This window comes from Ranitomeya imitator, chromosome 1 (assembly GCF_032444005.1).
Source record: "Ranitomeya imitator isolate aRanImi1 chromosome 1, aRanImi1.pri, whole genome shotgun sequence".
Lineage (NCBI taxonomy): Eukaryota > Metazoa > Chordata > Amphibia > Anura > Dendrobatidae > Ranitomeya > Ranitomeya imitator.
The window spans coordinates 105,805,229-105,819,620 of record NC_091282.1 but is presented as its reverse complement, the minus strand read 5'-3'; the positions used below and the strand labels follow the sequence as shown (position 1 = coordinate 105,819,620).

The window sequence follows — 14,392 nt, the reverse complement described above, 5'->3', positions numbered from 1 at the left end:
ACGTAACAACTTTTGTCAAATGATAGTTACCCATTATTTAATAGTGTTGGCACACTCCAGCCTCCTCTCTTTCTTGTGGCACCCAGGTTTTCTGCAGACCTATGTGTCTCCATGGTAACAGACCACAGGTAAGCTATGCCTGGTCTAGTGGTTATACTTTATTTCACCTGACCCCTACTTCTTACCAAGTGTCCATAGTAAAAAAGAAGGAGACAGAAGGAATGGGGGGATGAAGGCGACAAAAGGAATGAGGGGGAGGAAGGCGACAGAAGGAATGAGGGGGAGGAAGGCGACAGAAGGAATGGGAGGATGAAGGCGGGATCAGTCTATACACACTTTGTTTGTAGTTTGTTTCCATGGAGACCTACACGCCAGCATAGTAGATGTACACATAAAATATTAGGACCAGAGCTGAATTACTGTACCCTAACCATATTGATTGTATTATGTTTTTTTTCTATTTGTTTGCAGGACAGCCTGGATGATCTTCTGAAAGAGGTAAGGTGCAAGCAATATAATTAAAAAGTGTTAAGAAAGACATAATGAAGAAAGATCAGCTCACTCACGAGAAGATCCGTTGCACGGAGAATACAGAAGAAAGAGAAAAATTAGAATGTAAAAATCTTCAATAAAACCGTGAATTTATTCAGAATAGTTAAAAATTTGCATTACCAAAATATAAGAAAATGTATCAAACGCATTTCAGACAATCATCTTTAGTCATATATGCAATGACTAAAGATCATTGTCTGAAACGCATTTGATGTATTTTCTCATATTTTTACTGCTTTGGCATTGCGACTTTTTAACTATTCTGAATAAAATCATGGTTTTATTAAAGATTCTGATGCTGGAATTTTTCTACTTCAGAAAAGTTTTAAAACACAAACATTTTTAATCTTGCACGACTTGATATAGACCGCTATATTTATGGATCTGTTCACAGTGGTGTTATGGTTATGTTTTTGATCAGATGCTCTAGAAAAACTTATCTTTTGCCCAGTGGATCCATTACCAGTCAATGGAATCTATACCAAATGGATCCATAATTGAAGGGAATCTGTTGTCAGAAAATGACCTATACAGTAGTTTAAATTAGGTTTTTATGTTAAATGTATTTTTTAAAAGATGTTTCCGTTTGTATTTTTACATTTCCATTTTCATGATTGTTATTGAAACAAAAAAATGTATGTTTCTGATTTCTCTCATTGGACACCATCTTTAGATGTGAAGCTGATGGGTGGGGTCCAAGATATATGAAATATGACTATACTAGTGATGTGAAAATGTGGAACAAAATGCATTTAAAGGGACACTGTCACCTGGATTTGGAGGGAACAATCTTCAGCCATGGAGGCGGGGTTTGGGGGTTTTTGATTCACCCTTTCCTTACCCGCTGGCTGCATGCTGGCTGCAATATTGGATTGAAGTTCATTCTCTGTCCTCCGTAGTACATGCCTGCACAAGACAATCTTGCCTTGCGCAGGCGTGTACTATGGAGGATAGAGAATGAACTTCAATCCAATATTGCAGCCAGCATGCAGCCAGCGGGTAAGGAAAGGGTGAATCAAAAACCCCCAAACCCCGCCTCCATGGCTGAAGATTGTTCCCTCCAAATTCAGGTGACAGTGTCCCTTTAAGGCCGGTCTCACACGTCCAGATATTTCCGGTACCAGAGTTATCCGTGTCCATGTGCTCACGTGGTACATCCGTGAGGGATCCAAGCGATGTCCATGTGTCCGTGTTTATCGTCCGTATGCTGTCTGTGTGCTGTCCGTGTATTGAAACAATTTGTTTCAATTTTAACCCTATGACATTAAAAAATACACGCACCCATTGACTTTAATGGGTCCGTGTGATCCGTGCGCTCCCACGAACACTGACATGTCTCTGTGTTTTGCACACGGACACACGGTCCGTGAAAACACGCTGACACGTGCAGAGGCACATTCATTTTAATGTGCCTACTACGTATGTCAGTGTCTCGGGTACGTGAGGAAACTGTCACCACACGTACCGGAGACGTGTGAAACCGGCCTAAAGCAGTTGTTCACTACTTGGACAACTCCCTGTCCTACTCTACGCTTGGCCCCGATAGAAATAAACACCTATGCTCACCTCCCAAGACAGCACCCTTCCCGCTCTGTTGTGTGGTATTATGACGCCAGCACCCAGTCAGCACTGGTGTCACTGTCTCCTCCTTCGGACAAATTGATCATGAAGATGAATTTAGAAATCTGCTGTTACATAGACGTCCTCCTCATGTTCCATTTGTCCGAAGGTGGTTGCAGTGACACCAGCGATGATTGGGCACTGGTTGTTGTGACCCACGTGTCACAACACTGCACAAGAGCCCCGGGGAGAGCGCGTGCCAGCGCCGCGGGAACGTCATCGACATGGGAGGTGAGTACAGACTTTATTAGTTTAATGGGGCCCAGCGTGGGGTATGAGAAGGAGTTGTCCTAGTAGTGGACAATCTCTTTAAAGAAAAAACCTGATTAAAACAATAGGCCATTTTCTAATTACATATTTCCTTTAATAAACTGTATAGATATAAAATATATGATGCCAAAGTGAATCGCACTTGGAAATTTTAGTTTGGCTGTGACAATCTACTTTGAATAAAACAAGGAAGTCTCTAAACTAAACCATGTACAGTGGCGTACCGCACAACATTTTTATTTCTGTACATTCCTTCAATGTAACTCAAAATGCACGTGAAAGAAGCATTAGAAGAAATTTACCATTGACCTCTGCACGATGCAGAGCAACACTGTGTTGGTCAGAATCTGTGCCTGTGCCATCACCAGCAGGAGCTGGGTGAAATTGACAGGAAATTGTGATCGTTTACCTCATTAACCCCTTAGTGACGGAGCCAAATTTTTGAAATCTGACCAGTGTCACTTTATGTGGTAATAACTCTGCAACGCTTCAACAAAGCCCAGTGATTTTGACATTATTTTTTCGTGACACATTATACTTTATGATAATGGTACATTTAGGTCAATACGTTTTGTGTTTATTTATAAAAAATATCAAAAATGTGATAAAAATGTTAAAAAATTAGCAATTTTCAAAATTTGAGTGATTATCCCTTTAATCCAGATGGTCATACCACAGCAAACCATTAATAAATAACATTTCCCACATGTCTGCTTTACATCAGCATCATTTGTAAAATGCTATTTTATTTTTTTAGCATTTTAGGAGGTTTAAAAATGTAGCAGTAATTTTTCATTTGTTCTAGGAAATTTACTAAATTTATTTTTTTAGGGACTTATTCATGTTTGAAGTGACTTTAGGGGTTTCATATATTGGGAAACCCCCAAACGTGATACCATTTTAAAAACCGCACCCACTGACGTATTGAAAACGGCTGACAGGTAGTTTATTAACCCTTCAGGAGCTTTATAGGAATTAATGCAAAGTGACATGACAGAAATAAAAATGTGCATTTTTACCATCTAAATGTCTCTAACTTCTGAACAGGTTACAACAGCCATCAGACTCTAAGGCCGCTATTTGGTCATGAATTGCCATGGCAAACATCAGGACCGCACAATCATGATCTGAGGGCACCAACTGGGATAAATAGGAAGCCCCCACACTCTGATAACCATTGATAATGATGTAGTCACTACTGACAGCAGCATCTAAGGGGTTAAACAGATTTGGACGGTGCAAACACTGATCATGGCTGATGTAGCAAGTTGTCAGCTATAGTGGACAGCCGACAGCTGCTGGATTGTCACCTGTATGGGGAGGCTATTCTCTAATATCTCAAGTCAGTTAAAAGACGTATTGGCGGTCATTAAGGAGTTAAAAGCTGCAGTCCATCATTCACCCATAGACAGAGTAGACCCTAAGGAGGAAAGCAAAGGAAGTGAGACAGTAATCCACTCACACAGAAGTAAGGCAATGCATTATAACATAAAGAGTCGGATAAACATTTGTAAGTCAGAGTAATGATATTTTTTTTTAAGGTGAAGCAAATCTGTTGTTTTCCCAAAATTGTCTATGTCCTTAACCCCTTTACCCCCAAGGGTGGTTTGCGCGTTAATGACCGGGCCAATTTTTACTATTCTGATCACTGTATCTTTATGAGGTTATAACTTTGGAACGCTTCAACGGATCATGATGATTCTGACATTGTTTTCTTGTGACATATTGTACTTCATGATAGTCTTAAACTTTCTTTGATATTACTTGCGTTTCTTTGTGAAAAAAAACGGAAATTTGGTGAAAATTTTGAAAATTTCACATTTTTCCAACTTTGAATTTTCATGCCCTTAAATCACAGAGATATGTTGCAGAAAATACTTAATAAGTAACACTTCCCACATGTCTACTTTACATCGGCACAATTTTGGAACCAAAATTTTTTTTGTTAGGGAGTTATAAGGATTTACCCCTTTCTGCCATATCACGTACTATCCCGTCGAGGTGGGGTGGGCCCGTATGCCCACCGACGGGATAGTACGTCATAGGCGATCGGCAGCGCTCTCGGGGGGAGCGCGGCCGGGTGTCAGCTGCCTATCGCAGCTGACATCCGGCACTATGTGCCAGGAGCGGTCACGGACCGCCCCCAGCACATTAACCCCCGGCACACCGCGATCAAACATGATCGCGGTGTGACGGCGGTGCAGGGAAGCATCGCGCAGGGAGGGGGCTCCCTGCGGGCTTCCCTGAGCCCCCCGCAGCAACGCGATGTGATCGCGTTGCTGCGAGGGTCTCCTACCTCCCTCCCTGCTCCAGGCCTGGATCCAAAATGGCCGCGGCATCCGGGTCCTGCAGGGAGGGAGGTGGCTTCACAGAGCCTGCTCAGAGCAGGCACTGTGAAGCCTGAAGCACTATAAGTCAGATCGGTGATCTGACAGAGTGCTGTGCAAACTGTCAGATCATCGATTTGTGATGTCCCCCCCGAGACAAAGTAAAAAAGTTTAAAAAAAAATTCCAAATGTGTAAAAAAAAAAAAAAAATTAAAAAAAAATTCCTAAATAATGAAAGAAAAAAAAAATATTATTCCCATAAATACATTTCTTTATCTAAATAAAAAAAACAAAACAATAAAAGTACACATATTTAGTATCGCTGCATCCGTAACGACCCGACCTATAAAACTGGCCCACTAGTTAACCCCTTCAGTAAACACCGTAAGAAAAAAAAAAAAAGAGGCAAAAAAACAACGCTTTATTATCATACCGCCGAACAAAAAGTGGAATAACACGCGATCAAAAAGACGAATATAAATAACCATGGTACCGCTGAAAACGTCATCTTGTCCCGCAAAAAACGAGCCACGATACAGCATCATCAGCAAAAAAATAAAAAAGTTATAGTCCTGAGAATAAAGCGATGCAAAAATAATTATTTTTTCTATAAAATAGTTTTTATCGTATAAAAGCGCCAAAACATATAAAAAAGGTTATAAATGAGGTGTCGCTGTAATCGTACTGACCTGAAGAATAAAACTGCTTTATCAATTTTACCGAACGCGGAACGGTATAAACGCCTCCCCCAAAAGAAATTCATGAATAGCTGGTTTTTGGTAATTTTGCCTCACATAAATAGGAATAAAAAGCGATCAAAAAATGTCACGTGCCCGAAAATGTTATCAATAAAAACGTCAACTCGTCCCGCAAAAAACAAGACGTCACATGACTCTGTGGACCAAAATATGGAAAAAATAGCTCTCAAAATGTGGTAACGCAAAAAATATTTTTTGCAATAAAAAGCGTCTTTCAGTGTGTGACGGCTGCCAATCATAAAAATCCGCTAAAAAACCCACTATAAAAGTAAATCAAACCCCCCTTCATCACCCCCTTAGTTAGGGAAAAATTAAAAAATGTATTTATTTCCATTTTCCCATTAGGGTTAGGGCTAGGGTTAGGGCTAGGGTTAGGGTTGGGGCTAGGGTTAATGCTACAGTTAGGGTTGGGGCTAAAGTTAGGGTTAGGGTTTGGATTACATTTACGGTTGGGAATAGGGTTGGGATTAGGGTTAGGGGTGTGTCAGAGTTAGGGGTGTGGTTAGGGTTACTGTTGGGATTAGGGTTAGGGGTTTGCTTGGATTAGGGTTTCAGTTATAATTTAGTGGGTTTCCACTGTTTAGGCACATCAGGGGCTCTCCAAACGCGACATGGCGTCCGATCTCAATTCCAGCCAATTCTGCGTTGAAAAAATAAAACAGTGCTCCTTCCCTTCCGAGCTCTCCCGTGTGCCCAAACAGGGGTTTACCCCAACATATGGTATCAGCGTACTCAGGAAAAATAGGACAACAACTTTTGGGGTCCAATTTCTCCTGTTACCCTTGGGAAAATACAAAACTGGGGGCTAAAAAATAATTTTTGTGGGAAAAAAAAGATTTTTTAATTTCACGGCTCTGCGTTATAAACTGTAGTGAAACACTTGGGGGCTCAAAGTTCTCACAACACATCTAGATAAGTTCCTTGGGGGGTCTAGTTTCCAATATGGGGTCACTTGTGGGGGTTTCTACCGTTTAGGTACATTAGGGGCTCTGCAAACGCAATGTGACACCTGCAGACCATTCCATCTAAGTCTGCATTCCAAATGGCGCTACTTCCCTTCTGAGCCCTCCCATGCGTCCAAATGGTGGTCCCCCCACATATGGGGTATCAGCGCACTCAGGACAAATTGGACCACAACTTTTGGGGTCCAATTTCCCCTGTTACCCTCGGGAAGATACAAAACTTGGGGCTAAAATATAATTTATGTGGGAAATTTTTTTTTTTTTTTTTTTTTTTTTTACGGCTCTGCATTATAAACTTCTGTGAAGCCCTTGGTGGGTCAAAGCTCTCACCACACATCTAGATAAGTTCCTTAGGGGGTCTACTTTCCAAAATGGTGTCACTTGTGGGGGGTTTCTACTGTTTAGGTACATTAGGGGCTCTGCAAACGCAATGTGACACCTGCAGACCATTCCATCTAAGTCTGCATTCCAAATGGCGCTCCTTCCCTTCCGAGCCCTCCCATGCGCCCAAACAGTGGTTCCCCCCCACATATGGGGTATCAGCGCACTCAGGACAAATTGGACAACAAATTTTGGGGTCCAATTTCTCCTGTTACCCTCGGGAAAATACAAAACTGGGGGCTAAAAAATAATTTTTGTGGGAAAAAATTTTTGTTTTATTTTTACGGCTCTACATTATAAACTTCTGTGAAGCCCTTGGTGGGTCAAAGCGCTCACCACACATCTAGATAAGTTCCTTAGGGGGTCTACTTTCCAAAATGGTGTCACTTGTGGGGGGTTTCAATGTTTAGGCACATCAGTGGCTCTCCAAACGCAACATGGAGTCCCATCTTAATTCCTGTCAATTTTGCATTGAAAAGTCAAATGGCGCTCCTTCCCTTCCAAGCTCTCCCATGCGCCCAAACAGTGGTTTACCCCCACATGTGGGGTATCAGCGTACTCAGAACAAATGGCACAACAACTTTTGGGGTCCAATTTCTTCTCTTACCCTTGGGAAAATAAAAAATTGGGGGCCAAAAGATCATATTTGTGAAAAAATATGATTTTTTATTTTTACGGCTCTGCATTATAAACTTCTGTGAAGCACTTGGTGGGTCAAAGTGCTCACCACACCTCTAGATAAGTTCCTTAGGGTGTCTACTTTCCAAAATGGTGTCATTTGTGGGGGGTTTCAATGTTTAGGCACATCAGTGGCTCTCCAAACGCAACATGGAGTCCCATCTCGATTCCAGACAATTTTGCATTGAAAAGTCAAATGGCGCTCCTTCCCTTCCGAGCTCTGTCATGCGCCCAAACAGTGGTTTACCCCCACATATGGGGTATCAGCGTACTCAGGACAAATTGTACAACAACTTTTGGGGTCCATTTTCTCCTGTTACCCTTGGTAAAATAAAACAAATTGGAGCTGAAGTAAATTTTTTGTGAAAAAAAGTTAAATGTTCATTTTTATTTAAACATTCCAAAAATTCCTGTGAAGCACCAGAAGGGTTAATAAACTTCTTGAATATGGTTTTGAGCACCTTGAGGGGTGCAGTTTTTAGAATGGTGTCACACTTGGGTATTTTCTATCATATAGACCCCTCAAAATGACTTCAAATGAGATGTGGTCCCTAAAAAAAAATGGTGTTTCATAAATTAAAAATTGCTGGTCAACTTTTAACCCTTATAACTCCCTAACAACAAAAACTTTTGGTTCTAAAATTGTGCTGATGTAAAGTAGACATGTGGGAAATGTTACTTATTAAGTATTTTGTGTGACATATCTCTGTGATTTAATTGCATAAAAATTCAAAGTTGGAAAATTGCTAAATTTTCAAAATTTTCACCAAATTTCAGTTTTTTTCACAAATAAAAGCAAGTAATATCAAAGAAATTTTACCACTATCTTGAAGTAAAATATGTCACGAGAAAACATTGTCAGAATCACTGGGATCCGTTGAAGCGTTCCAGAGTTATAACCTCATAAAGGGACAGTGGTCAGAATTGTAAAAATTGGCCCGGTCATTAACGTGCAAACCACCCTTGGGGGTAAAGGGGTTAAAAGTTGACCAGTGATTTCTCATTTTTACAACACCATTTTTTTTTAGGGACCACATCACATTTGAAGTCATTTTGAGGGCTCTATATGATAGAAAATACCAAAAAGTGACACCATTCTAAAAACTGAACCCCTTAAAGTGCTCAAAACCACATTAAAGAAGTTCATTAACCCTTCAGGTGCTTCACAGGAATTTTTGGAATGTTTTAAAATAAAAATATGAACATTAAACTTTTTTCACCAAAAAATTACTTCGGATCCAATTTGTTTTATTTTGCCAAGGGTAACAGGAGAAATTCGACCTCAAAAGTTGTTCTACAATTTATCCTGAGTACGCCGATACCCCATATATGGGGGTAAATCACTGTTTGGGCGCATGGCAGAGCTCGGAAGGGAAGGAGCGCCATTTGACTTTTCAATGCAAAATTGGCTGTAATTGAAATCGGATGCCATGTCGCATTTGGAGAGCCCCTAAACAGTGGAAACCTCCCACAGGTGACATCATTTTGGAAAGTAGACCCCCCCCTAAGGAACTTTTCTAGATGTGTGGTGAGCACTTTGAACCCCCAACTGCTTCACAGAAGTTTATAATGTAGAGCCGTAAAAATAAAAAATCATATTTATTTCACAAAAATGATCTTTTCGCCCCCAATTTTTTATTTTCCCAAGGGTAACAGGAGAAATTGGACCCCAAATGTTGCTGTGCCATTTGTCCTGAGTAGGCTGATAATTTCATATGTGGGGGTAAACCACTGTTTGGGCGCACGGCAGCGCTCGGAAGGGAAGGAGTGCCGTTTGACTTTTCAATGCAAAATTGACTGGATTTGAGATGGGACGCCATGTTGCATTTGGAGAGCCCCTCATGTGCCTAAACATTGAAACCCCCCACAAGTGACACCATTTTGGAAAGTAGACCCCCTAAGGAACTTATCTAGATGTGTGGTGAGCACTTTAACCCACCAAGTGCTTCACAGAAGTTTATAATGCAGAGCCGTAAAAATAAAAAATCATATTTTTTCACAAATATGATCTTTTCGCCCCCAATTTTTTATTTTCCCAAGGGTAAGAGAAGAAATTGGACCCCAAAAGTTGTTGTGCCATTTGTTCTGAGTACGCCGATACCCCACATGTGGGGGTAAACCACTGTTTGGGCGCATGGCAGAGCTCGGACGGGAAGGAGCGCTGTTTGACTTTTCAATGCAAAATTGACTGGAATTGAGATGGGACACCATGTCACGTTTGGAGAGCCCCTGATCGGAATGCAGACTTAGATGGATTGGTCTGCAGGCATCACGTTACATTTGCAAAGCCCCTGATGCACCTAAACAGTAGAAACCTCCCAGAAGTGACACCATTTTGGAAACTAGACCCCCCATGGAACTTATCTAGATATGTGGTGAGCACTTTGAACCCCCAAGTGCTTCACAGAAGTTTACAACGCACAGCCGTGAAAATAAAAAATAATTTTTTTTCCACAAAAATTATTTATTAGCCCCCAGTTTTGTATTTTTCCAAGGGTAACAGGAGACATTGGTGTCATGATATGTAACATAGTAACATAGTTAGTAAGGCCGAAAAAAGACATTTGTCCATCCAGTTCAGCCTATATTCCATCATAATAAATCCCCAGATCTACGTCCTTCTACAGAACCTAATTGTATGATACAATATTGTTCTGCTCCAGGAAGACATCCAGGCCTCTCTTGAACCCCTCGACTGAGTTCGCCATCACCACCTCCTCAGGCAAGCAATTCCAGATTCTCACTGCCCTAACAGTAAAGAATCCTCTTCTATGTTGGTGGAAAAACCTTCTCTCCTCCAGACGCAAAGAATGCCCCCTTGTGCCCGTCACCTTCCTTGGTATAAACAGATCCTCAGCGAGATATTTGTATTGTCCCCTTATATACTTATACATGGTTATTAGATCGCCCCTCAGTCGTCTTTTTTCTAGACTAAATAATCCTAATTTCGCTAATCTATCTGGGTATTGTAGTTCTCCCATCCCCTTTATTAATTTTGTTGCCCTCCTTTGTACTCTCTCTAGTTCCATTATATCCTTCCTGAGCACCGGTGCCCAAAACTGGACACAGTACTCCATGTGCGGTCTAACTAGGGATTTGTACAGAGGCAGTATAATGCTCTCATCATGTGTATCCAGACCTCTTTTAATGCACCCCATGATCCTGTTTGCCTTGGCAGCTGCTGCCTGGTACTGGCTGCTCCAGGTAAGTTTATCATTAACTAGGATCCCCAAGTCCTTCTCCCTGTCAGATTTACCCAGTGGTTTCCCATTCAGTGTGTAATGGTGACATTGATTCATTCTTCCCATGTGTATAACCTTACATTTATCATTGTTAAACCTCATCTGCCACCTTTCAGCCCAAGTTTCCAACTTATCCAGATCCATCTGTAGCAGAATACTATCTTCTCTTGTATTAACTGCTTTACATAGTTTTGTATCATCTGCAAATATCGATATTTTACTGTGTAAACCTTCTACCAGATCATTAATGAATATGTTGAAGAGAACAGGTCCCAATACTGACCCCTGCGGTACCCCACTGGTCACAGCGACCCAGTTAGAGACTATACCATTTATAACCACCCTCTGCTTTCTATCACTAAGCCAGTTACTAACCCATTTACACACATTTTCCCCCAGGCCAAGCATTCTCATTTTGTGTACCAACCTCTTGTGCGGCACGGTATCAAACGCTTTGGAAAAATCGAGATATACCACGTCCAATGACTCACCGTGGTCCAGCCTATAGCTTACCTCTTCATAAAAACTGATTAGATTGGTTTGACAGGAGCGATTTCTCATAAACCCATGCTGATATGGAGTTAAACAGTTATTCTCATTGAGATAATCCAGAATAACATCCCTCAGAAACCCTTCAAATATTTTACCAACAATAGAGGTTAGACTTACTGGCCTATAATTTCCAGGTTCACTTTTAGAGCCCTTTTTGAATATTGGCACCACATTTGCTATGCGCCAATCCTGCGGAACAGACCCTGTCGCTATAGAGTCCCTAAAAATAAGAAATAATGGTTTATCTATTACATTACTTAGTTCTCTTAGTACTCGTGGGTGTATGCCATCCGGACCCGGAGATTTATCTATTTTAATCTTATTTAGCCGGTTTCGCACCTCTTCTTGGGTTAGATTGGTGACCCTTAATATAGGGTTTTCATTGTTTCTTGGGATTTCACCTAGCATTTCATTTTCCACCGTGAATACCGTGGAGAAGAAGGTGTTTAATATGTTAGCTTTTTCCTCGTCATCTACAACCATTCTTTCCTCACTATTTTTTAAGGGGCCTACATTTTCAGTTTTTATTCTTTTACTATTGATATAGTTGAAGAACAGTTTGGGATTAGTTTTACTCTCCTTAGCAATGTGCTTCTCTGTTTCCTTTTTGGCAGCTTTAATTAGTTTTTTAGATAAAGTATTTTTCTCCCTATAGTTTTTTAGAGCTTCAATGGTGCCATCCTGCTTTAGTAGTGCAAATGCTTTCTTTTTACTGTTAATTGCCTGTCTTACTTCTTTGTTTAGCCACATTGGGTTTTTCCTATTTCTAGTCCTTTTATTCCCACAAGGTATAAACCGCTTACACTGCCTATTTAGGATGTTCTTAAACATTTCCCATTTATTATCTGTATTATTAGTTCTGAGGATATTGTCCCAGTCCCATGTACTTTTTCCCTGTCCTGTATTTTGTATAATATGTCATGATGTGGTGTGACTTCTCTTTGGTTGTATTTACTGTACACTTTGCAATGTCATGTGATATATGTAACTAAAGGTACCGTCACACTCAGCAACTTTACAACGAGAACGACAACGATCTGTGACGTTACAGCGTCCTGGATAGCGATCTCGTTGTGTTTGACACGCAGCAGCGATCTGGATCCCGCTGTGCAATCGCTGGTCGGAGCTAGAAGTCCAGAACTTTATTTGGTCATCAGGTCGGTGTGTATCGTCATGTTTGACATCAAAAGCAACGATGCCAGCAATGTTTTACATGGAGCTAACAACCAGCGAGAACGATAAGTGAGTCGCCGTTACGTCACTGGATCGCTCCTGCATCGTTCTGGAGTAATTGTGTTTGACGTCTCTACAGCGACCTAAACAGCGACGCTCCAGCGATCGGCTCGTTGTCTATATCACTGCAGCGTCGCTGAGTGTGACGGTACCTTTAACCTGTCTCCTTCCCCCAATACTTGCAGCCCTGAGCTATAAGGTAATTAAGCTTTGTCAATACCACTAGTGAAGGAATAGCCATTCTTCCTCACAGCAGGTGGCTAGTCAAATGCACATACTGGATAGACTAAGCGGAGCCGACCAGTCTAGAATCTTCTGGTGGATCCAACCATTGAATAGAAGGTGTGACCCCTACCCCCTTCATGGGCTGATCCCAGGAGCTCAGACAATCCATTCTTATTTTTGAGATCAGATGTGAGTTGACCCTTGAAGGAGAAGGAGTGGGGATTCTTAGCCGGGGCAAGACCCCACATCCATCTGTGACTGCGGAAGCGAACGGGGCGAGACTTAAGCTGAGGACATATCTCGTCGTTCGTGGGATTGTTTGGGATCCCTTGGACTCGTGTGGACTATTGCTTTGTTAGCTGGCACAAGGATTATCGGGAGGTGCCCCAAATCTGTTCCGTTGGACTAATTGTGGACTATTGCTTTGTTAGGTGGCACAAGGATTATCGGGAGGTGCCCCCGAATCTGTTCCATTGGACTAATTGTGGACTCTGTAGATCTACCTGCATGTGTTGTTCCAGCGTTCTTGATAATAAATCTGTTGAATCATCCCTCGGCCTGTTGTCCCTTCTTGCTCTGCCGTACACCTCGTCACAAACTGGTGGCAGCAGCGGGATCAGAGCAGAGGGAATGGAGATCAGCGGCCCAGCAACAAATGGAACCAGAACCTCAGGATACAGGAACTGGACTGTGATGAACCTACAGACAAAGGCCCGTGAATTAGGAGTCAGTTACAAAGGACTGTACAAGGATCAGCTGAAAGAGGCTTTGGAAGGAGCTAGCCTTCAAGATGGCACTGGAGAGGTACTCCCAGAGCAATTGGAGGAAAAACTGGACCTGGAGGTAAATACTCAGAAAAGTCAGTGGGTTGTGTGGTATGAGGAGGAGATGGCCTTGCTGGTTGAAGAAGCTACCTTAGAAGATAAACGGGAGGCTATTCGGAGAGCTCATGAAAGGCAGCTCTCTGAGGAAGCAGCTAGAGCCCACAGGCAGACCTCGACCATAGCTCCCACCATGAGGGAACCTCCAAGAGTGTCCCGCAAGGACTTTAAGCCATTTAATGAGGCTGCAGGTGACATTGAGGGCTTCTTCTAGGACTTTGAGCATCAGTGTCAATTAATGGAAGTCCCGGAAAGGGAGCGAGTCCGTCATCTGGTGGGGCTCTTAGAGGGTGGAGAAGGAGTGGGGATTCTTAGCCGAGGCAAGACCCCACATCCATCTGTGACTGCGGAAGCAAACGGGGCGAGACTTGAGCTGAGGACATATCTCGTCGTTCGTGGGATTGTTTTGGGATCCCTTGGACTCGTGTGGACTATTGCTTTGTTAGCTGGCACAAGGATTATCGGGAGGTGCCCCCGAATCTGTTTCATTGGACTAATTGTGGACTATTGCTTTGTTAGCTGGCACAAGGATTATCGGGAGGTGCCCCCGAATCTGTTCCGTTGGACTAATTGTGGACTCTGTAGATCTACCTGCATGTGTTGTTCCAGCGTTCTTGATAATAAATCTGTTGAATCATCCCTCGGCCTGTTGTTCCTTCTTGCTCTGCCGTACACCCCGTCATAATTGGACCCCAAAAGTTGTTGTCCAAT

The 14,392-nt window shown here is 42.1% G+C and overlaps 1 protein-coding gene across 1 annotated transcript in view; it reads left to right on the top strand.

The window, feature by feature from the left end:
* The window catches only part of CENPK (centromere protein K), a 120,324-nt gene that overhangs the window by 2,495 nt on the left and 103,437 nt on the right, over positions 1-14,392 (top strand). Inside the window, exon 2 of the mRNA XM_069749424.1 lies at positions 472-498. Coding sequence (XP_069605525.1) covers positions 472-498 — 27 coding nt within the window. The remainder of the gene's footprint in view (positions 1-471; positions 499-14,392) is intronic.